Source organism: Nerophis lumbriciformis, linkage group LG01 (assembly GCF_033978685.3).
Source record: "Nerophis lumbriciformis linkage group LG01, RoL_Nlum_v2.1, whole genome shotgun sequence".
In the NCBI taxonomy this organism is placed as follows: domain Eukaryota; kingdom Metazoa; phylum Chordata; class Actinopteri; order Syngnathiformes; family Syngnathidae; genus Nerophis; species Nerophis lumbriciformis.
The window spans coordinates 53,743,499-53,765,755 of NC_084548.2; the positions used below are offsets into that span (position 1 = coordinate 53,743,499).

The 22,257-nt window shown below is 40.2% G+C and overlaps 1 protein-coding gene across 1 annotated transcript in view; it reads left to right on the forward strand.

Annotated features, from left to right (window-relative positions):
• The window catches only part of LOC133623488 (vasopressin V2 receptor-like), an 83,912-nt gene that overhangs the window by 30,245 nt on the left and 31,410 nt on the right, over nt 1–22,257 (forward strand). Inside the window, exons 3-5 of the mRNA XM_061986698.2 lie at nt 11,832–12,211; nt 21,293–21,538; nt 21,693–21,839. Of these exons, the coding sequence (XP_061842682.1) occupies nt 11,834–12,211; nt 21,293–21,538; nt 21,693–21,839 (771 nt within the window). The 5' untranslated portion in view covers nt 11,832–11,833. The remainder of the gene's footprint in view (nt 1–11,831; nt 12,212–21,292; nt 21,539–21,692; nt 21,840–22,257) is intronic.

Here is a 22,257-nt window from a genome sequence, read left to right on the forward strand (position 1 = left end):
ACACTCATCTACTCATTGTTGAGTTAAGGGTTGAATTGTCCATCCTTGTTCTATTCTCTGTCACTATTTTTCTAACCATGCTGAACACCTCTCTGATGATGCATTGCTGTGTGGCAGGCACAAAAGTGCCTTCATCAAATGCACTAGAGTCTGGAATCTTCCATCTCTCCCTAGCATGGCCCAAAACCGGTCAATCTTTGCTTCCTGAGGAAGCAAAGATTGGTACTCCACTACTTCTTCCCGGGGGCTATCCAGGTCCAATCGCAGCTGTGGCTTGGAACTTACAAGCGTATTTCTTCATCTTACTCGTCGTCGGCGTCGCCATGGCTGTATCTTCCTCATTCTTCTGCTTCGTCTCCTTGTTGTGTGCGCAGTTGTGCACTGCACTCTCTAAAAGCCCTAGATGTTATTGTCACATATGCATGTACAGTAGATGGCAGTATTGTCCTGTTTAAGAGTGTCACAACATTGCTGTTTACGGCAGACAAACTGCTTTACGGTAGACGAAAACGTGACTGCTGTTGTTGTTTGTTGTTACCGCGCTGGGAGGACGTTAATGAAACTGCCTAACAATAAACCCACATAAGAAACCAAGAACTCGCCCTCGGTCATTCTACAGTTATAACGTGATTGGGCAGGCACACTGTTTATATTGTGAAAAAGCGGACGTGAAAACAGGTCAGGTCCACATGGAACTGGAGGGGGCGTGGCCTCCAGCTCCGCTTGAATTTCGGGAGATTTTCGGGAGAAAATTTGTCCCGGGAGGTTTTCGGGAGAGGCGTTCCGGGAGGGTTGGCAAGTATGGTGGTATGCGTGTTGGTGACAGATGACAAGTTGGTTTTGGCCTGGTTTGTACGGCAGAAAATGACTAGTTTTTCGAGATAGAAGTTTTTTTCTCAAGTTTTTGGTGTGGTTATGGCCGAATATAAATAGTTTTGCTCAATAAAGTGATCGATATAATTCCTGTCCTCGAAGCATCTCGATAGACGTTACAATAATTGAACGGTGTTCAATTGAACGGTGTTGACGAACACCGTTAGGACCGCTTGTTGTCACCGTCACTCAGAGTTGCATTGCAAAATTACACAGAATAAATTATGTGTTTATTTTGCACACAGTTGTCAGTCTTAGTAGATCACACTCAACACGCCCACTAATAGTACACAGCAATTTTATAGTTTGCACATGCTGTTAAGCACTTGGTATTTGGATCCCTTCCCGCCATGAGCACATACAATTTCTCCATATAACACATTAGTGTTAGGCATTAATTATGTTTGTTGTCAGCTAATGGTAGCGATTTGGCAAAGTTTAGCTGCTGTAATTAAATGCATAGTCTATCGAACATGACAAATTGTTAGTTGCTTCTCTGGGACTGCTTTTGTATGTGTTTACAGCTATGGGGGACGGTCTGAACACCAGACTTTTACTTTGGGCCCACGAGCAATTGTTTTTCCATATATATAGTATTTGTGAAAAATACAGACACTTTTCAAAACAAAATATATTCTGTTAAAACACTAATGGTAACATAAACTAGCCAGTGGTGTTCCTCTTTAATTTTCTGGTTTGAAAAATGTAAGAAGAAGAACTTTAACACGTGTACTACAGCAAAATTGTGTCTGTGCATTTGACCCATCCTCTCATGAGGATCTATAGGCAGCCTTTGTGTAGTGCCTCGGAACCATTTCTGGGCCGTTGTGGTTTAGCTTCTCGATCGGAGAGGCTTCCCTGTGTGGGCAAAGAGTCCTGCCCAGGGACAAAACCGCAGCACGATTCTAATCTACATTTAGCGCACTTCATTGTTGTCCAGATAATATTCATTAGATGTGCTTTGATATACATTTTGCTGCACAGTCACACGTTTAATCTCCTTTCTGAGTATGCCTGCAAACAGTTCGTTTTAGGGATATGTCTTTTTAAATACAAACCCCTCGAGCGTACTCCTTTTGAAAATGTACAAACATCTGAACTATCTTTTGGCAGACACGGTCCAAAATAAACTTCAAACTAGGGCTGCACAATTAATCAAGTTTTAAAGGCGACCACGATTTTGGCTGCCACGATTAAAAGAATGTGATCGCCGCCGATATTAACATTTAAAACGAAGGCTGCACTGCATACAAAATCAAGCACTTTAACAGCCCACGGGGGTAGGAAAACAATAGCGTCCCCATACGCCAGAGGCCATTGTGTCTTGGCACACAACTCCAGGAACATGCCGACCACCTCGCCGGCCGGCATTGCCAGAGTTTTCCCGAACAGCTGCAGCCGGTTGCCTCGTTTCAAAGCCCCGACTTCTGTGGAGTCTAGCTCGACGTGCATTTAAGACCACACCGTCTTTAGTCGCAGTAGGACTCCTACGCAGAGAAGAAATAATAGTATTAGCAACAAAAATAGAACTCAAAAAGGAGTAAGGAAAAATAACAAAGGATGCACACAAACGATGTGGAGAAAGAGAAAACAAACACACACACTTGCCAACCTTGAGACCTCCGATTTCGGGAGGTGGGGGGTGTGGTCGGGGGTGGGGCAGGGGGCGTGGTTGGAGCGTGGTTAAAAGGGGAGGAGTATATTTACAGGTAGAATTCACCAAGTCAAGTATATATGTATATATATATATATATATATATATATATATATATATATATATATATATATATGTACTGTATATATAATATAAAAGAAATACTTGACTTTCAGTGAATTCTAGCTATATATATATATTTATTTTATTATATATATATATATATATATATATATATATATATATATATATATATATATATATATATATATATATATATATATATATACATATACAAATAAAATAAATACTTGAATTTCAGTGTTTATTTATTTACACATATACACACACATAACACTCATCTACTCATTGTTGAGTTAAGGGTTGAATTGTCCATCCTTGTTCTATTCTCTGTCACTATTTTTCTAACCATGCTGAACACCTCGCTGATGATGCATTGCTGTGTGGCACGCACAAAAGTGCTTTCATCAAATGCACAAGAGTCTGGAATCTTCCATCTCTCCCTAGCATGGCCCAAAACCGGTCAATATTTGCTTCCTGAGGAAGCAAAGATTGGTACTCCACTACTTCTTTCCGGGGGCTATCCAGGTCCAATCGCAGCTGCGGCTTGGAACTTACAAGCGTATTTCTTCATCTTACTCGTCATCGGCGTCGCCATGGCTGTATCTTCCTCATTATTCTGCTTCATCTCCTTGTTGTGTGCGCAGTTGTGCACTGCACTCTCTAAAAGCCCTAGATGTTATTGTCAGATATGCATGTACAGTAGATGGCAGTATTGTCCTGTTTAAGAGTGTCACAACATTGCTGTTTACGGCAGACGAACTGCTTTACGGTAGACGAAAACGTGACTGCTGTTGTTGTGTTTTGTTGCTGCGCTGGGAGGACGTTAATGAAACTGCCAAACAATAAACCCACATAAGAAACCAAGAACTCACCCTCGGTCATTCTACAGTTATAACGTGATTGGGTAGGCACGCTGTTTATGTTGTGGGAAAGCGGACGTGAAAACAGGTTAGGTTCGCATGGAGCTGCAGGGGGCGTGGCCTCCAGCTCGGCCTGAATTTCGGGAGATTTTCGGGAGAAAATTTGTCCCGGGAGGTTTTCGGGAGAGACGCTAAATTTCAGGAGTCTCGCGGAAAATCCGGGAGGGTTGGCAAGTATGCACACACAAAATGTGTGGAGAGGAAACAGATGACATTACACAGGCACAGGAACGAGAAGCGTGAGTGGAGCCAAAGCAGCGGAGATAAAAACGACTGGAAGGGTGAACCGTCAGGAATCTACTGGTGCCAAGTGAATGGACTGGAGAGCTTAAGAAGTCACCCAGACCCAGAAATGATGCACTGAAACAAAAAGCATGCTCTGCTTGTCTCCTTGGAGTTGCACTAGCAGGACTAATGGCAAGACATATTTGTTGAATAGAATAGAATAGAATAGATATGATGCCTTTTATTGTCACTATACACAGGTACAATGAGATTAAAAGCAACTCCAGTATCAGTGCGACAGTCTACAAATATACAAAACATAAGATGGAAAGAAAAGAAAAATAGTGCAAAAGGAGGTAAGGTGCACAGTCCAGTCCTGAGAACAAATGTTCTGAATGTGTTGATTAAATATTATACTATGTACATATATACAGAAGCATTCAGACTGTGGGTGGAAAGTAAAAATTGCACACAGAGAGGTGCTAAACTATAAAATCAGTACCTATGAGAGTTTGGAGCAGGTATATTGTCAACCTTTAGAATACACCAGTGGTTCTTAACCTTGCTGGAGGTACCGAACCCCACCAGTTTCATATGCGCATTCGCCGAACCCTTCTTTAGTAAACAATAAAATGTTTTTGTTCTTATTTGAAATTATGTTATTATATTAAATAAATACAAATAAAGATATATTTTACAAACAAAGTTACAGGAATGTGCACATGATCCCATGTTTGCATCTCATTGTGCAACATGTGAATGTTTTAGTGGGAACTAAATGCGATATATGAAAGGGGTACAAATTATTTCCAAAGCAGGAACCCCCACCCAGACATACAATACTAGTACACAGCTCATTAAAAACAATATGTTTTGTTATTATCATTGTAATTGGGCCAAAATATTTTTATTAGAAAATAATCTCATAGAAATGACTGCTGTTATTTGATTATAATAATAAAACATTTAACTTGTTATTTAGTCAGGTTTGGGACAGGTGTGCTACTGGTGTGGCCACAGTGCATGTGCACGTCTAACGTCGCTCACATGTGCTCCACTGAATGCTCAAGGAGTTTTTGCGTGTGCTCACGCATATGAAAAATTAGAGGGAACATTGTTTGGGGGTATCCATAATACGCCGATAGGGAGAAGTTTTTATTTACATGATGAGTCGGGTGTGTCTTGACCTCCACGGCGGAGGCTCCGCCGAACCCCTGAGGCCAACTCACCGAACCCCTAGGGTTCGATCGAACACAGGTTAAGAACCACTGGAATACACTGATAGATTTGACCTAACAAAATAAATAATCGTGATTAATAACAGTGATTTTAATATATATAAAAATAATAGTTATTATTATTTTGGTCAAAATCGTGCAGCCCTTCTTCATATCATATTTTACTGCATGTTGCACATTGTGCATGCCACCCTGAGATGAGAAGAATACTTAACTCACGTCTGTATTTATGCAGTAAGCCTAATACAACTTGATTGAAAACCTCGCATTCGCTCCCTGTAGGTACACAAAATAAACTGTTAGGATGCTGATAAATTGTGACTCGCAGCGTTCTCTTGTGGTCCTTCAACACGATTGTAGTAATGTCGGAACGGCGCCGTCTTTCAACAGCAGTTTAGCGGCTAATCCAATATATTACTGGTCCATGTTGACAAAAGCAGTCCTGTGTAAAACGTGGTGGACAAATTAACACAGAAGTATTTCACTTTTGGACACATCGGAGCAAGTGGGACGGCATGAGATGAGAGGGAATGGCACAGTAGGCTCTAGGCTGCAACCAACAGTCTCGACTCAGCTTGAATAAAGCAGAAGCGGAGGGTGCTGGAAGAGTGTATACTGCAAAATGCAGTATTTAGAGCAGTGGTGTGCCGTCAGGGCCAGCAAGGCCTTCTCTGCTGGGCTATAACCAGAAATCATGATCATAATTAAAAATCAAATTATTTATATTCTTTTCATGTCATATTATGCACGTTCCAGTGCTGTTAGTTTTAGTTTTAATTTGTATCCAATCAGAATTCAGCTATCTTATGTTGCCATGCTGTACCAAATCTGCCTATAACCTTCAGAATCAACAATGCGGGCGTCCGTGCACTGTAAATGAACGGGGACATACAGTTGATAGACAGTTGCAATAGCCAATCAGATCACGAGTTGTTGTCAGTAAGGCCTTCTGGATGGCCTCACGATGAGCGTGACATTTTCATTTGATTGGATACTCAACGGGACTGTTAGCGGATGAATTTGAGGACACATACAGTTGATAGACAGTTGCGATAGCCAATCAGATCACAAGTTGTTGACAGTCGCTGTTCTGTTACAACTAAAAGTTGTAAACTCTTGTTGTTAAAGTGTGTCATGTGTGTCATTTAATTCACATTGTTACATGTGTATTTGTCGCCATCATGTGGTCAGGGCAGTTAATATATCTTTGAGAAGTGTGTACTTTGAATCAAACTTTATTGACCGGAAGTTGCATAAGCCAAACTGATACATTTATGGTATATGTTTTAATTGCTGATGCGTTATAATTTATTTTTAAATGCGCCAAAAAAATAACCCATTTGTATACTGTTAATGGGGTTCAATGCACAGTAGGGCGTAAATGTGTTCCTGTATAGTATTTCTCCAGCAATGATCATGTGGTGACATCAATGATGGTATTTTGAGAAATAATCATTGAAGTCAAAGATCACTGAAGGCCTAGGTGGGAAACGCACGGCCCGCCACTGATTTAGAGGCATCCAAAACTGAATGCGATCTCACGTCCAAATGCATAAACCTTATGATTTGAAGCTTTGGCATTGTTCAACATGAGCATCCAACATTGTGACAACATTTATAAGACAAAAAAGAGGAAATTCCTTCTAGGTCTAATCGAATATACAAACCCTGTTTCCATATGAGTTGGGAAATTGTGTTAGATGTAAATATAAACGGAATACAATGATTTGCAAATTATTTTCAACCCATATTCAGTTGAATATGCTACAAAGACAACATATTTGATGTTCAAACTGATAAACTTTTTTTTTTTTTTTTGCATATAATCATTAACTTTAGAATTTGATGCCAGCAACACGTGACCAAGAAGTTGGGAAAGGTAGCAATAAATACTGATAAAGTTGAGGAATGCTCATCAAACACTTATTTGGAACATCCCACAGGTGAACAGGCAAATTGGGAACAGGTGGGTGCCATGATTGGGTATAAAAGTAGATTCTATGAAATGCTCTGTCATTCACAAACAAGGATGGGGCGAGGGTCACCATTTTGTCAACAAATGCATGAGCAAATTGTTGAACAGTTTAAGAAAAACCTTTCTCAACCAGCTATTGCAAGGAATTTAGGGATTTCACCATCTACGGTCCGTAATATCATCAAAGGGTTCAGAGAATCTGGAGAAATCACTGCACATAAGCAGCTAAGCCCGTGACCTTCGATCCCTCAGGCTGTACTGAATCAACAAGCAACATCAGTGTGTAAAGGATATCACCACATGGGCTCAGGAACACTTCAGAATCCTATTGTCAGTAACTACAGTTGGTCACTACATATGTAAGTGCATGTTAAAACTCTCCTATGCAAGGCGAAAACCGTTTATCAACAACACCCAGAAACGCTGTCGGCTTCGCTGGGCCTGAGCTTTTCTAAGATGGACTGATACAAAGTGGAAAAGTCTTCTGTGGTCTGACGAGTCCACATTTCAAATTGTTTTTGGAAACTGTGGACGTTGTGTCCTCCGGACCAAAGAGGAAAAGAACCACCCGGATTGTTATAGGCGCAAAGTTGAAAAGCCAGCATCTGTGATGGTATGGGGGTGTATTAGTGCCCAAGACATGGGTAACTTACACATCTGTGAAGGCGCCATTAATGCTGAAAGGTACATACAGGTTTTGGAGCAACATATGTTGCCATCCAAGCAACGTTACCATGGACGCCCCTGCTTATTTCAGCAAGGCAATGTCAAGCCACGTGTTACATCAATGTGGCTTCATAGTAAAAGAGTGCGGGTACTAGACTGGCCTGCCTGTAGTCCAGACCTGTCTCCCATTGAAAATGTGTGGCGCATTATGAAGCCTAAAATACCACAACGGAGACCCCCGGACTGTTGAACAACTTAAGCTGTACATCAAGCAAGAATGGGAAAGAATTCCACCTGAGAAGCTTAAAAAATGTGTCTCCTCAGTTCCCAAATGTTTACTGAGTGTTGTTAAAAGGAAAGGCCATGTAACACAGTGGTGAACATGCCCTTTCCCAACTACTTTGGCACGTGTTGCAGCCATGAAATTCTAAGTTAATTATTATTTGCAAAAAATAAAGTTTATGAGTTTGAACATCAAATATCTTGTCTTTGTAGTGCATTCAATTGAATATGGGTTGAAAAGGATTTGCAAATCATTGTATTCCATTTATATTTACATCCAACACAATTTCCCAACTCATATGGAAACGGGGTTTGTAGGTAAATCCAAATTGAGCCGCCTACTCCTGTCTTATTTCCATTGCCAACATTCACCTCAACTGGACTGTTTTCCTTACCGAACCTTTTCCCGCAATATCTTCATCATCTTCCTTCGTTTCTCCTCCAGGACTTTCTTCTGCGTGCAAGTTTGTTTGACCAAGACGGCGCTCAGCCTCCCATGGCTCTGTTCCTCAAATTGTCATGTCATTCCTCTGTGACTTTCAAACAACTTATTTATAAGCAAAGAAAAACAAACATTACAATTTATTGAGCTCAAGAGTGACATGAGGAAGGGAGAAGAATGACAGGATGTATGCAAGAGAGAGAGAGAGATGGAGAGGGGGAACAAAAACAAGGGGGAAACAGGAATGAACGGGAGTAAGCCTGGTATGACAGTGGAGGTGAAGGAGTAAAAATGGAGGGATGGAGGGCAAATCTGTTTAATCAACCTTGAGAAAGTATGAAAGAGAAAATAAACCATGCTGGACGTGCGTCAAACAGATGAGGATAATCTGAGTGGTGGACAAACACACACACTTTGGGCTTATTAAAAACTTGAGACGTAATAATATTCACATGACAGCGTGATCCCCACCCTCTGGCCTTTTGCGGCCGTCCGTCAAATTAGATAAAGACAAGGCTGTAATCAAATTCTGAAGACACAATTAATGAGGGAATCTGCCAGGCCTTTGGAAAAGTAGACATGACGCTATTAATCATTCAAAATAAATCCGCAGCTTGTTGATAGAATTGTCTGAAGAAGAAGAAAGAAAAAAAAGAGCACTAAATTACAGTCTCACGACCTCGCAGAAGCTTATTTTCCACGTTCACAGATAGGATTGTACTAATACTCGTACTAATAAAGTACTGCAGTACTAATGCATTTAAAAAGGTACTATACTGCCTTTGAAAAATACCAGTACTGTTTCATGCGCCTGATGGCATCGGGACGCATGACGCGAGTCAACGCTCACACACCACTTGCAAGCGGAAACAGTGTGGAGAAAAAAGAGGGAGAATAGACATATTATGACTTTAAAACTAATGGTAAGGGCAAAGCTATGAACACTGAAGCGGAGCTCTGCAAGCGGAGCTCTGCAAGCGGTGCTTTAACACCTAGGAGCTAGTAGTCCACAGTATTTTAGCTACTTCTAAAATGTAATCCTTGCCTCCATGACGACAAATAAACTGTTTCTTACAAGTACCTTTTCTCTGCAGGATGAGGAATAGCTAAACATGCTTCACTACACACCGCAGGAGGATACAAAAGGTAACCGCTAACAGCAAGTTAGCGCTCCTGAATGTAAACAAATAGGTGGATATCGACTGTAACCACACCACGTACAAGAGCCGTATATCATTGATACTTCAATGATTACATCGATATTTTTTATTATCGCAAAAAAAACTTTTTGTCATTTTTTATTGTTTATAAACTAAAAAAAACGATACCGATAATAAATAAATCCCGATACCGATAATTTCCGATATTACATTTTAACGCACTTATCGGCCGATAATATCGGCAGGCCGATATTATCGGACATCTCTACTCCCAGGTACTTGTACTATCCCCAAATCTGTACTTTAAGAACCATGTTGGTACTTAAATGGTGTCCGAACCGGTATTTACCAGAACTTACTGATATTATCGGACATCTCTAGTGCTAATTACATTTTAACAGAAGTGTATATAGAATATACAGAGTCCAAAACCAGTGAAGTTGGCACGTTTTGTTAAACATAAATAAAAAGAGAATACAATGATTTGCAAATCCCTTTAAACTTATATTCAATTGAAAAGACTGCAAAGACAAGATACTTAATGTTCGAACTCAGAAACTTTTTTTTTTTTTTGCAAATAATCATTAACTTAGAATTTAATAGCAGCAACACATTGCAAAAACGTTGGCACAGGGGCATTTTTACCACTGTGTTACATGGCCTTTCCTTTTAACAACACTCAGTAAACGTTTGGAAACTGAGGAGACCAAGTTTTAAAACTTTTCAGATGGAATTATTTCCCATTCTTGCTTGATGTACAGCAAAATTGTTCAACAGTCCGGAGTCTCTGTTGTCGTATTTTACGCTTCATAATGCACCGCACATTTTCAATGAGGGACAGGTCTGGACTACAGGCAGGCCAGTCTAGCGCTCGGGCCCAGCTAAGCCGGCTGCGTTTCTGGGTGTTGTTGATAAACGGGTTTCGCTTTGCATAGTAGAGTTTTAACTTGCACTTACAGATGTAGCGACGAACTGTAGTTACTGACAGTGGTTTTCTGAAGTGTTCCTGAACCCATGTGGTGATATCCTTTACACACTGATGTTGGTTTTTGATGCAGTACTGCATTCAATGGTGGTTTTTGGACTTGCCGCTTATGTGCAGTGATTTCTCCAGATTCTCTGAACCTTTTGATGATATTGGGACGGCGTGGCGAAGTTGGTAGAGTGGACGTGCCAGCAATCGGAGGTTGCTGGTTACTGGGGTTCAATCCCCACTTTCTACCATCCAAGTCACGTCCGTTGTGTCCTTGGGCAAGACACTTCACCCCTTGCTCCTGATGGCTGCTGGTTAGCGCCTTGCATGGCAGCTCCCGCCATCAGTGTGTGAATGTGTGTGTGAATGGGTGAATGTGGTAATACTGTCAAAGCGCTTTGAGTACCTTGAAGGTAGAAAAGCGCTATACAAGTATAACCCATTTATCATTTATTTATTATGGACCGTAGATGGAGAAATTCCTAAATTCCTTGCAAAAGCTCATTGAGAAATTTTGTTCTTAAACTGTTCAACAATTTGTTCACGCATTTGTTCACAAAGAGGTGACCCTCGCCCCATCCTTGTTTGTGGATGACTGAGCATTTCATGGAAGCTGCTTTTATACCCAATCATGGCACCCGCCCGTTCCCAATTAGCCTGTTCACCTGTGGGTTGTTCCAAATAAGTGTTTGATGAGCATTCCTCAACTTTCTCAGTCTTTTTTGTCACTTGTGCAAGCTTTTTTGAAACATGTTGCAGGCATCAAATTCCAAATGAGCTAATATTTGCAAAAAAAACCTAAAGTTTTCCAGTTCGAACGTTAAATATCTTGTCTTTGCAGTCTATTCAATTGAATATAAGTTGAAAAGGATTTGCAAATCATTGTATTATCTTTTTATTTACGATTCACACGACGTGCCAACTTCACTAGATATTAACAGTAAATAAACACATAGATTAATAATACATTTTATACCGCTTCGTCCTCATAATTTTGACAAAATAATAGAATTAAAAATGACACAATATGTTACTGCATACATCAGCAGACAAATTACGTTTGCTTCCCAATTACTAAAAGAGAAGTTGTCTGGTATGTTCATTATGTTATTTAATGCCAAAATTGATCTTTGATTGCAAAAGAAACATATGTTTAATGTTTTCTGTTAAAATAAAGCCAATAATGATTTTTTTCTGTGGTCCCCTTTATTGTGAAAAGTATTGAAAAGTATCTAAATACATTTTGGCTCCAATACCAAAATGTCGGGACAACCTTACTCAAAGACAACTTGAGATGTCGTTTTCCTCCACACATGACCATGTTTTTTTTGTCTGACAGGAATGGAAAGCATCGGCATGGAAACGGACTGGGATGCTCTAGCCCTCTCCTCTCTGGTCGTGGCGGGAAGAAACAACCTCTCTGCTCCATCTTTGCTTGAACTCAACTACCCCAATGACTCCCACAGTGGAGGATCCTTCTTTGGGATCTTTCCAGACAATGGCTCCAACACCACTCCTCACCCGCTACCCCAGCCCAGGGTGAGGGATCAGGGCCTGGCCCAGGCGGAGATCGCTGTGCTGGGAGTGGTGCTGGCTCTTACCACCCTGGGGAACAGCTTTGTGCTGTGGGTGCTGCTCAGGAGGAGGAAGCACAACGCGCCCATGCACGTGTTCATGGTCAACTTGTGTGTGGCTGACCTGGTGGTGGCCTTCTTTCAGGTCAGTTCTTGGCTTCTTGACACCAGTACTTCGCCTATGACCTGTCAGGTACTCCTGTTTCCCATGTTGTTGAACCTGACAGTCTCCTTTCTGCACCCACTCAGGGAAGACTCAAAACAATTTAGCAGGCTTTTGGAATCAATATGATTTTTTTGGTTAGAGTTGAATTTCCCTATGTATATGCCACATTGATTGATTTTGAAAAATGTATGGCGTCAAAACATGCCAAAATCCTTGCATGTAAAAACCATACTCTGCATGGACGGATTTTTACTCTTTCCCCCTTAGGGGCGGGCAATAAATACACATCCAGCAACCCCCATCCTTACTGATTGGTCACTTGAAACGCCTCTAGTCTCCTGGTCAGAGCCAACCCGAGGGAACCTAGAGTCAAAGGCTCACCGATGCCATGTGGAGCTATGTTATTTATGTTGAAGATGAAGTGAAGTGAATTACATTTATATAGCGCTTTTTCTCAAGTGACTCAAAGCGCTTTACATAGTGAAACCCAATATCTAAGTTACATTTAAACCAGTGTGGGTGGCACTGGGAGCAGGTGGGTAAAGTGTCTTGCCCAAGGACACAACGGCAGTGACTAGGATGGCGGAAGCGGGGATCGAACCTGCAACCCTCAAGTTGCTGGCACGGCCACTCTACCAACCGAGCTATACTGTCCCGAAGTGCAACAACAGAGTTCATCTCCACTTCGCATGAAGTGGCACGCCGAGTCCCATCGAGTCTCAGACTTAGACAAACTTTATTGATCCACAAGGGAAATAGTTCCACACAGTAGCTCAGTTACAAAGGATGGAAAGGATAATGCACACAAGGGCACACAAAGAGGGCGAAAACTGAAGGTATAAAGTAGACTAAAAATGTACCATAGTAGCAATATAAAGTATAACGTATATGTAATATTTACATATTATGTATACAGTATATAACATATACTGATATATTATATTAATATATTATATTATATTTTTATACAACATATACCAGTGTTTTTCAACCTTTTTTGAGCCAAGGCACCTTTTTTGCGTTGAAAAAATCCGGAGGCACACCACTAGCAGAAATCATTAAAAAACAAAACTCAGTTGACAGTAAAAAGTCGTTGTCACAATTGTTGGACATGACTTTAAACCATAACCAACCATGCATCAATATAGCTCTTGTCGCAAAGTAGGTGTACTGTCACGACTTATTTTGAGTTTTTTTGCTGTTTTCCTGTGTGTAGTGTTTTAGTCCTTGTCTTGCGCTCCTATTTTGGTGGCTTTTTCCTGTAGCAGTTTCATGTCTTCCTTTGAGTGATATTTCCCGCATCTACTCTGTTTTAACAATCAAGAAGATTTCAGTTGTTTTTATCCTTCTTTGTGGGGACATTGTTGTTTGCCATGTCATGTTCGGATGTACATTGTGGACGCCGTCTTTGCTCCACAGTAAGTCTTTGCTGTCGTCCAGCATTCTGTTTTTGTTTACTTTGTAGCCAGTTCAGTTTTAGTTTCGTTCTGCATAGCCTTCCCTAAGCTTCAATACCTTTTCTTAGGGGCACTCACCTTTTGTTTATTTTTGGTTTAAAGTTAGACACCTTTTTACCTGCACGCTGCCTCCCGCTGTTTCCCACATCTACAAAGCAATTAGCGACCGGCTGCCACCTACTGAGATGGAAGAGTATTACACGGTTACTCTGCCGAGCTCTAGACAGAACCGACACTCAACAACAACACATAATTTGCAGACTATAATTACTGGTTTGCAAAAAATATTTTTACCCCAAATAGGTGAAATAATATAATCTCCCACGGCACACCAGACTGTATCTGTGGCACAGTGGTTAAAAACACTGTTTTAGACGATACAACATATGTACAGAATAAACCACATGATGTCAGTGCATCAGTGGTTGAAAAACACTGTATTACATCAATATATGATATTATATTTGTATATAATATATACAATATATAACAAATCCCAAATTACCATGCACAATATTACAGTATATGTAACAGCTGCAGCAAAAAAAAGGGCGGCATAAAATAGAGAGTAGATCCAGCAGAAAATATACATTATAAACAAAGAGAGGTAGCTAACATAGAAGCGGTCAGGTAATAAACAGATATCATCTAGTGCAGTGGTTCTCAAATGGGGGTACGCGTACCCCTGGGGGGGGGGTACTTGAAGGTATGCCAAGGGGTACGTGAAATTTTTAAAAAATATTCTAAAAATAGCAACAATTCAAAAATCCTTTATAAATATATGTATTGAATAATACTTCAACAAAATAAATGTTTAGAATTAAGTTCATGAATCCAGATGGATCTCTATTACAATCTCCAAAAAGGGCACTTTAAGTTGATGATTACTTCTATGTGTAGAAATCTTTATTTATAATTGAATCACTTGTTTATTTTTCAACACGTTTTTAGTTATTTTTATATCTTTTTTCCAAACAGTTCAAGAAAGACCACTACAAATGAACAATATTTTGCACTATTATACAATTTAATAAATCAGAAACTGATGACATAGTGCTGTATTTTACTTCTTTATCTCTTTTTTTCAACCAAAAATGCTTTGCTCTGATTAGGCGGTACTTGAATTAAAAAAATGTTCACAGGGGGTACATCACTGAAAAAAGGTTGAGAACCACTGATCTAGTGTGTGAATGTGAGTGTGAATGTTGTCTGTCTATCTGTGTTGGCCCTGTGATGAGGTGGCGACTTGTCCAGGGTGTACCGCGACTTCCGCCCGAATGCAGCTGAGATAGGCTCCAGACCCCCCACGACCAGCGGTAGAAAATGGATGGATGGATCTATTGCTGTATGACTTGTCACAATGGTCTCACTGTTGTCTTTTGAGATCGCTCACGTCAAAGGCTCACCAATGTGAAAATGTGATATGGCCGGAGTCAGAAATGGTAAATGGGTTATACTTGTATAGCGCTTTTCTACCTTCAAGGTACTCAAAGCACTTTGACACTATTTCCACATTCACCCATTCACACACACATTCACACACTGATGGCGGTAGCTGCCATGCAAGGCGCTAACCAGGACCCATCAGGAGCAAGGGTGAAGTGTCTTGCTCAAGGACACAATGGACGTGACTAGGTTGGTAGAAGCTGGGGATCGAACCAGGAACCCTCAGGTTGGCTGGCATGGCCACTCTCCCAACCGCGCCACACCGTCCCCAAAATTGAAGTGCATAAACAGTTATATACTCTTAACACTTAACATGAAACCAAACATGACAGCGGAAGGTACTGTTAACCCAGAAAAAAGACTTAGTTTAGGTCAATATATGTAGAATATGCTAAAAAGATAAAAATATAGTCTGTAATATTTTAAAGTGCGATGTGGCGATGGACTACTGTAATATGCCCTGACTTTAACAGCCCTAAAGTGGCACAACATGGCACTTTGTTCTAGCAAAATACAATGCTCTTGTGGCTACATACTTAACGAACCAAGCAATTTGCAACTTTTTCCCCAAAAACTCTGATAAACAAGTAAAGACGGTAGACATTGGATACTTTAGTGATGTCTTCTGGATTCTGGTGCAGAAGACATCAAACTCGACAAGAGGAAGTAAAAGTTGTGACAAAGTTTCTGTATGTGAACCTGTGGAGGGATCATTACGTTTGGCAGAAGAGAGCGCCCCGGTGAATAGGGCTGGGCGATTATATGATCGAGATCGATGAGCATGAATAATTTGAGTTAAATTGAGTTATTATCTTGCACGGAACAATCCGCCTTTATTTTGCCTGTGAATGTGTTTGTGTGCGCCGCGAAGGTCAGGCTCCTCACAACGTAATTAATGTTCAATCAGCATTTTGCCTCTTCCCCCCTCACACAGCTGGAAGTGCAGCCCATAAAAATAAAATAATGAAATATGGTTAACAGTAGCAACTAGTGTTGTCCCAATATCAATATTTTGGTACCGGTACCGGTGCCAAAATTATTTCGATACTTTTCTAAATAAAGGGGACCACAAAAAATTGCATTATTGGCTTTATTTTAACAAAAAATCTTAGGGTACATTAAACATATGTTTCTTATTGCAATTTAGTTCTTAAATAAAAAAGTGAACATGCAAGACAACTTGTCTTTTAGTAGTAAGTAAACAAACAAAGGCTCCTAATTTAGTCTGCGGACATATGCAGTAACATATTGTGTCATTTTCCATTCTATTATTTTGTCAAAATTATGAAGGACAAGTGGTAGAAAATGAATTATTAATCTACTTGTTCATTTACTGTTAATATCTGCTTACTTTCTCTTTTAACAAGTTCTATCTACACTTATGTTAAAATTAGGTTTCATAATACACCTTACTGTGCAACCTGGACACATCATCAGTGATTCTCCCGGGGTCATAGGGTGTTTCGGGTCTTAATCAAACACCGGGCGACCCAGCCGAGGGTGATCAGTCCCTCGACTTGTGTCCAGGTAGCGCTCCACGCAACGCGTCCCCCCTCCGACGGTCTGCCCCGGGGTTGCGCCGGTGGTGCTTGGAGGTTCCAGGCACTGTGGGGAGTGTCCGGGCCTGGGTCCTCCTCCGTCTCATCAGGGCCGTACAAGGTACTGGCCCTGTGCGTTGCACCACGGGTTTCCTCAGGCAGCCTATCTTGGTCTTATGTGTCTTCAGGGTTTTTCGCAGCAATAATCACTTATTCTTCTGTTGTTTGGATGTTACATTAGTTTTGGATGATACCACAAATTTAGTTATCTATCCGATACCAAGTCGTTACAGGATCATACATTGGTCATATTCAAAGTCCTCATGTGTCCAGGGACATATTTCCTGAGTTTATAAACATAATATAAAAAAAAAAAAAACGAAAGAAGATGTTGTGATGCCAAAAAATATCGATGTAATCATAGTAGTATCGACTAAATACGCTGCTGTACTTGGTATCATTACAGTGGATGTCAGGTATCAATCCACCAATGGCGTTTGTTTACATTTTGATGCCGGTGAGCTGCGGTGTGTAGTGAAACATGTTTATCTATTCCTCGTCCTGCAGGGATGATACCTGTAAGAAACGTACTTTATTTGTCGCCATGGAGGCGAGGATTAGTGATTTAGAAGTAGCTAAATCACTGCCGACTGGGGCTGGATGTTAGCCGCAAGCTAGCTAGCTGTCTTAAAGCACCTCTTCCTGCAGGCGTTTCAGTGTTATAACTTCACCTTTATCGTTGGTTTTTAAGCCAAAATGCGTCCGTTCTCCCTTTTCTGTCTACACTCTGTGTCTGCTTGTAAGTACTCCGTGATTGTGCGCTGCCGAACATGCTCGTCTGCTCGTAAACCAGCAATGTCACGACGTGACGACGACGGGGGCACAGGTGTGGTGGCGGACCTGTACTTTTCAGAGGCGGTATAGTACCGAATATGATTCATTAGTATCGCGGTATTATACTAATACCGGTATACCGTACAAACCTAGTAGCAACACTAGCAAGTTGAAACACAACATTGAGAAGGAGCAGCAATTCCAGTGACACACTTTAGTCTCAGAGTCTGCTGCAGCTCACCAGTAATCCTGGCCTCAATGCGGACTCGCAGGCAGGCACAGAATGTCTATGTGACTGAACTACTGTATTGGTCCCGACTGGGAAAATAAACACCAACTAATTTAATCAGAAAGAAATAACATCAGTATATCTAAATATTTTTGAATCAGACCTTTTGTTTGTTTGCTCTGATTCAACTCCCCTGATATAACATGTACTATGCAGACACTTTGTTCAAATCATTTTTGAGTTTGTGGCTAAAAAAAACATTTTGTCCCAGAAATAATCATTAAACATGTTTTTTTTGTGTGTTGGTACACATTTATAACAGTACCTCATATTCAAACTGCACTTTAATGTACTTTCAATAAACATAAGTTACAGTGTTTGAGTCTTGAAAAACTCCACAATCTGGGTCACCGCTTGACGTTTGTCAAAGCACTGGTGAGAAGCACTAAAGGGCAGCGTGGCGCAGTGGAAGAGTGGCCGTGCGCGACCCGAGGGTCCCTGGTTCAATCCCCACCTAGTACCAACCTCGTCATGTCCGTTGTGTCCTGAGCAAGACACTTCACCCTTGCTCCTGATGGGTGCTGGTTAGCGCCTTGCATGGCAGCTCCCTCCATCGGTGTGTGAATGTGTGTGTGAATGGGTAAATGTGGAAGTAGTGTCAAAGCGCTTTGAGTACCTTGAAGGTAGAAAAGCGCTATACAAGTACAACCCATTTATCATTATTTATTTATTTAAAGCAGTGGTTCTTAACCTGGGTTCGATCGAACCCTAGGGGTTTGGTGAGTCGACCTCAGGGGTTCGGCAGAGGTCAAAACACACCCGACTCATCGTGTAAATACAAACTTCTCCCTATCGGCGTATTACGGATACGGCAACAGCAGAAGTCACACTGATTTGCAGGTGTGTAATTTGTTGTGAGTTTATGCACTGTGTTGGTTTTGTTCTTTGAACAAGGTGATGTTCATGCACGGTTCATTTTGTGCACCAGTAAAAAAGCATGGTAACACTTTAGTATGGGGAACATATTCACCATTCATTTGATGCTTATTAACATGCAAATTAGTAACATATTGGCTCTTAACTAGTCATTATTGAGTACTTATTAATGTCTTATTCGCCATGGCCTTATTATAACCCTAACACTCTAACCCTGACCCTAACCAAATAACTCCAAATTAAGTCCTTTTTTACTTAGAATATGTTCCCCTAGTGTCCAAATAACTCTAAATTAAGTCTTTGTTACTTAGAATATGTTCCCCATACTAAAGTGTTACCAAAAACATATAACTTTGTCTTGAATTTGAAAAAAAACAAAACATTTAATTTTTCACTAAAGAAGGGTTCGGCGAATGCGCATATGAAACTGGTGAGGCTCGGTACCTCCAACAAGGTTAAGAACCACTGCACTAAAGTATACCCGTAATTAAAGATTACAAATAATAATTTACTATTTAAAAATGTTAATTAGTATATATTATCTTGAAAAAAGTATTATTGTATTCAGTAAATCACTTGTTTACTGCAGAATGTGTTTGTGATGACAATCAAAATAACAAAAAACTTTGAGAGGGAAAAAAAGTTGTTCTCGTTACGCCCACAAAACGTACCAAAAAAGAAGCAAAACCATGGCCCTAAAACCGAGGTACGGACAGTAACGTAGGTTACCTGTACCCTTGCACCTCTAGTAAACATAATCATAAATATGAACAAAATAAAAGTTGTCACTTGTTAGCATATATTATCACCTCGATCAAACATGGCGTAAATGTCTGTTACAAGATACTGCAGTAGTAAACAGTAGGGATGCAACAGTACTTTGTTTTTAATAAAAAACAACAAATTGTGATATTATTTGAGCTCTGATGATGTGAAAAAATTAATCGTACTAATTTTTTGCCATATCGCCCTACCAGCAAATCAGTAGACTTAGTCGAATCAGACTCTATCAAATTGAATCGGCGAATCCTCGACTATTTGAAGACAACCCAAATAAACAAATTAAGTGCACGTATATTTCCTTCTTTCTTGAGTCTCTTTGCTCATGCAAAATGAAACGCGATCGATTCGGATTAAAATCGAGTTCCATTTAATCGTGATTCCATTTAATCGTGATTAATGAAATTAATCCACAGCAACCTTGTGATTACCGTATTTTTCGTACTATAAGTCGCTGTTTTTTTCATAGTTTGGCCGGGGGTGCGACTTATACTCGGGGGCGACTTATGTGTGAAATTATTAACACATTACCGTAAAATATCAAATAATATTATTTCGCTCATTCACGTAAGAGACTAGACGTATAAGATTTCATGGGATTTTAGCGATTAGGAGTGACAGATTGTTTAGTAAACGTATAGCATGTTCTATATGTTATAGTTATTTGAATGACTCTTACCATAATATGTTACGTTAACATACCAGGCACGTTCTCAGTTGGTTATTTATGCCTCATATAACGTACACTTATTCATCCTGTTGTTCACTATTCTTTATTTATTTTAAATTGCCTTTCAAATGTCTATTCTTGGTGTTGGGTTTTATCAAATAAATTTCCCCCAAAAATGCATTTATATATGTTTTTTTCCTTCTTTATTATGCATTTTCTGCCGGTGCGCCTTATACTCCGGAGCGATTTATACTCCGAAAAATACGGTAATCAGATTAATGATTTTAATTGTTCGACAGCACTATTAATATTATTAGAAACTAAGGGTTAAGACTCTTGAACGCATCATAAGTAAATTATCCCCTCAACTCCTCCCAAAATGGATTAACTTGCTGGAATAGAAAAGACAATATAACATACATCCATAAACGTGGACACATGTGAAAAAGTGCAATATATTTATCTGTACAGTAATCTATTTATTTATTTATATATATTTATTTATTTTATATATATATATGATATATATTATTTATATATATTTATTTATTTATATATGCACCTTATTGCTTTTTTATCCTGCACTACCATGAGCTTATGTAACGAAATTCCGTTCTTATCTGTGCTGTAAAATTCAAATTTGAATGACAATAAAAAGGAAGTCTAAGTCTAAGTCTAAGTCTAAGTCTAAGTTTAGGCTAAAACTATCTTTTGTTGTAAGTGTGATCACTCAAACTGACACATTATAAACACACATTTTAAATACTACCCAAATATTGGAACTGGCACCACATGGGTATTTTATTTCTAGAAATAACGTTTAAAATCTGTCATTCGTCTGGCACTTTACTATTTTGGGATTTGTTGCCAGCGGCTTAAATAACAGAAAGAAAAATAATGTCTCGGCGAGGGTTTCTCAATAATTCAAAGATGTTTAAATATGACTGCCTGCCCAAAGGAGTCATCTCTCAAAAATTAGAGCGATTGAGGCTGAGGAATGTGTTTTCCCAGATTCAATGATGTGTTCAAACACTGACTGAGTTGCACAGAAGCTCGGGCTAGTTGCAGGTAATTAGTATGGGGAGGAGAACAATAAAAAGCGAGATAACGTTGAGCAGTGTGCAGAAGGGATATAAAAAATAATATTGAGCATCTGTCGTGTGTGTCCAGGTTCTTCCTCAGCTCATATGGGACATCACAGATAAGTTTCAAGGACCTGACTTCCTGTGCCGTGCCATCAAGTACTTGCAGATTGTGGGCATGTTTGCTTCCTCCTACATGATAGTTGCCATGACAGTGGATCGACACCATGCCATCTGCTGCCCGCTGCAGGCCTACCGTGGCGGGGCGGTGTCCCGCTGGAACACCCCTGTCATGGTGGCTTGGGCCCTGGCGCTTGTCCTCAGCCTTCCACAGGTAAGGACCGCTAACACACCCTTTCCGTTTCTGTTTTTGACATATGGTGTACCCAAACTGCCCTCAATCTATTCTTAGCGGCGTCGGGTCCTTGCAGATGTCAGATTTCTGTTGAGCTGAAGCGATAGTCACGCCCGTCTCTCCTGTCTGGCAGGTGTTCATCTTCTCTCGCTCAGAAGTGAGTCCTGGGGAGTTTGAGTGCTGGGGTCACTATGCCGAGACATGGGGGCTTAAGGCCTACATCACATGGATGACGGTGGCGGTCTTTCTTTTGCCTGCCCTCATCATCACCATCTGTCAGGTAAAACTGGTCTTAAATCCTCAATCTGACATCCACAAAGACAGCAGTGTCCAACTAACTCCAAGAGAATGTAGTAGACATCCACATGAATGAGTATTGTTTACATTTTAACCGATGACTTAGACAAACTTTAATGATCTACAAGGGAAATTATTCCACACAGTAGTTCAGTTACAAAGGATGGAAAGGATAATGCAGGTATAAAGTAGACTAAAAATGTACCGTAGTTGCAATATATGTAATATTTACATATTACCGTATTTTTCGGAGTATAAGTCGCTCCGGAGTATAAGTCGCTCCGGAGTATAAGTCGCACCGGCCGAAAATGCATAATAAAGAAGGAAAAAAACATATATAAGTCGCACTGGAATATAAGTCGCATTTTTTGGGGAAATTTATTTGATAAAACCCAACACCA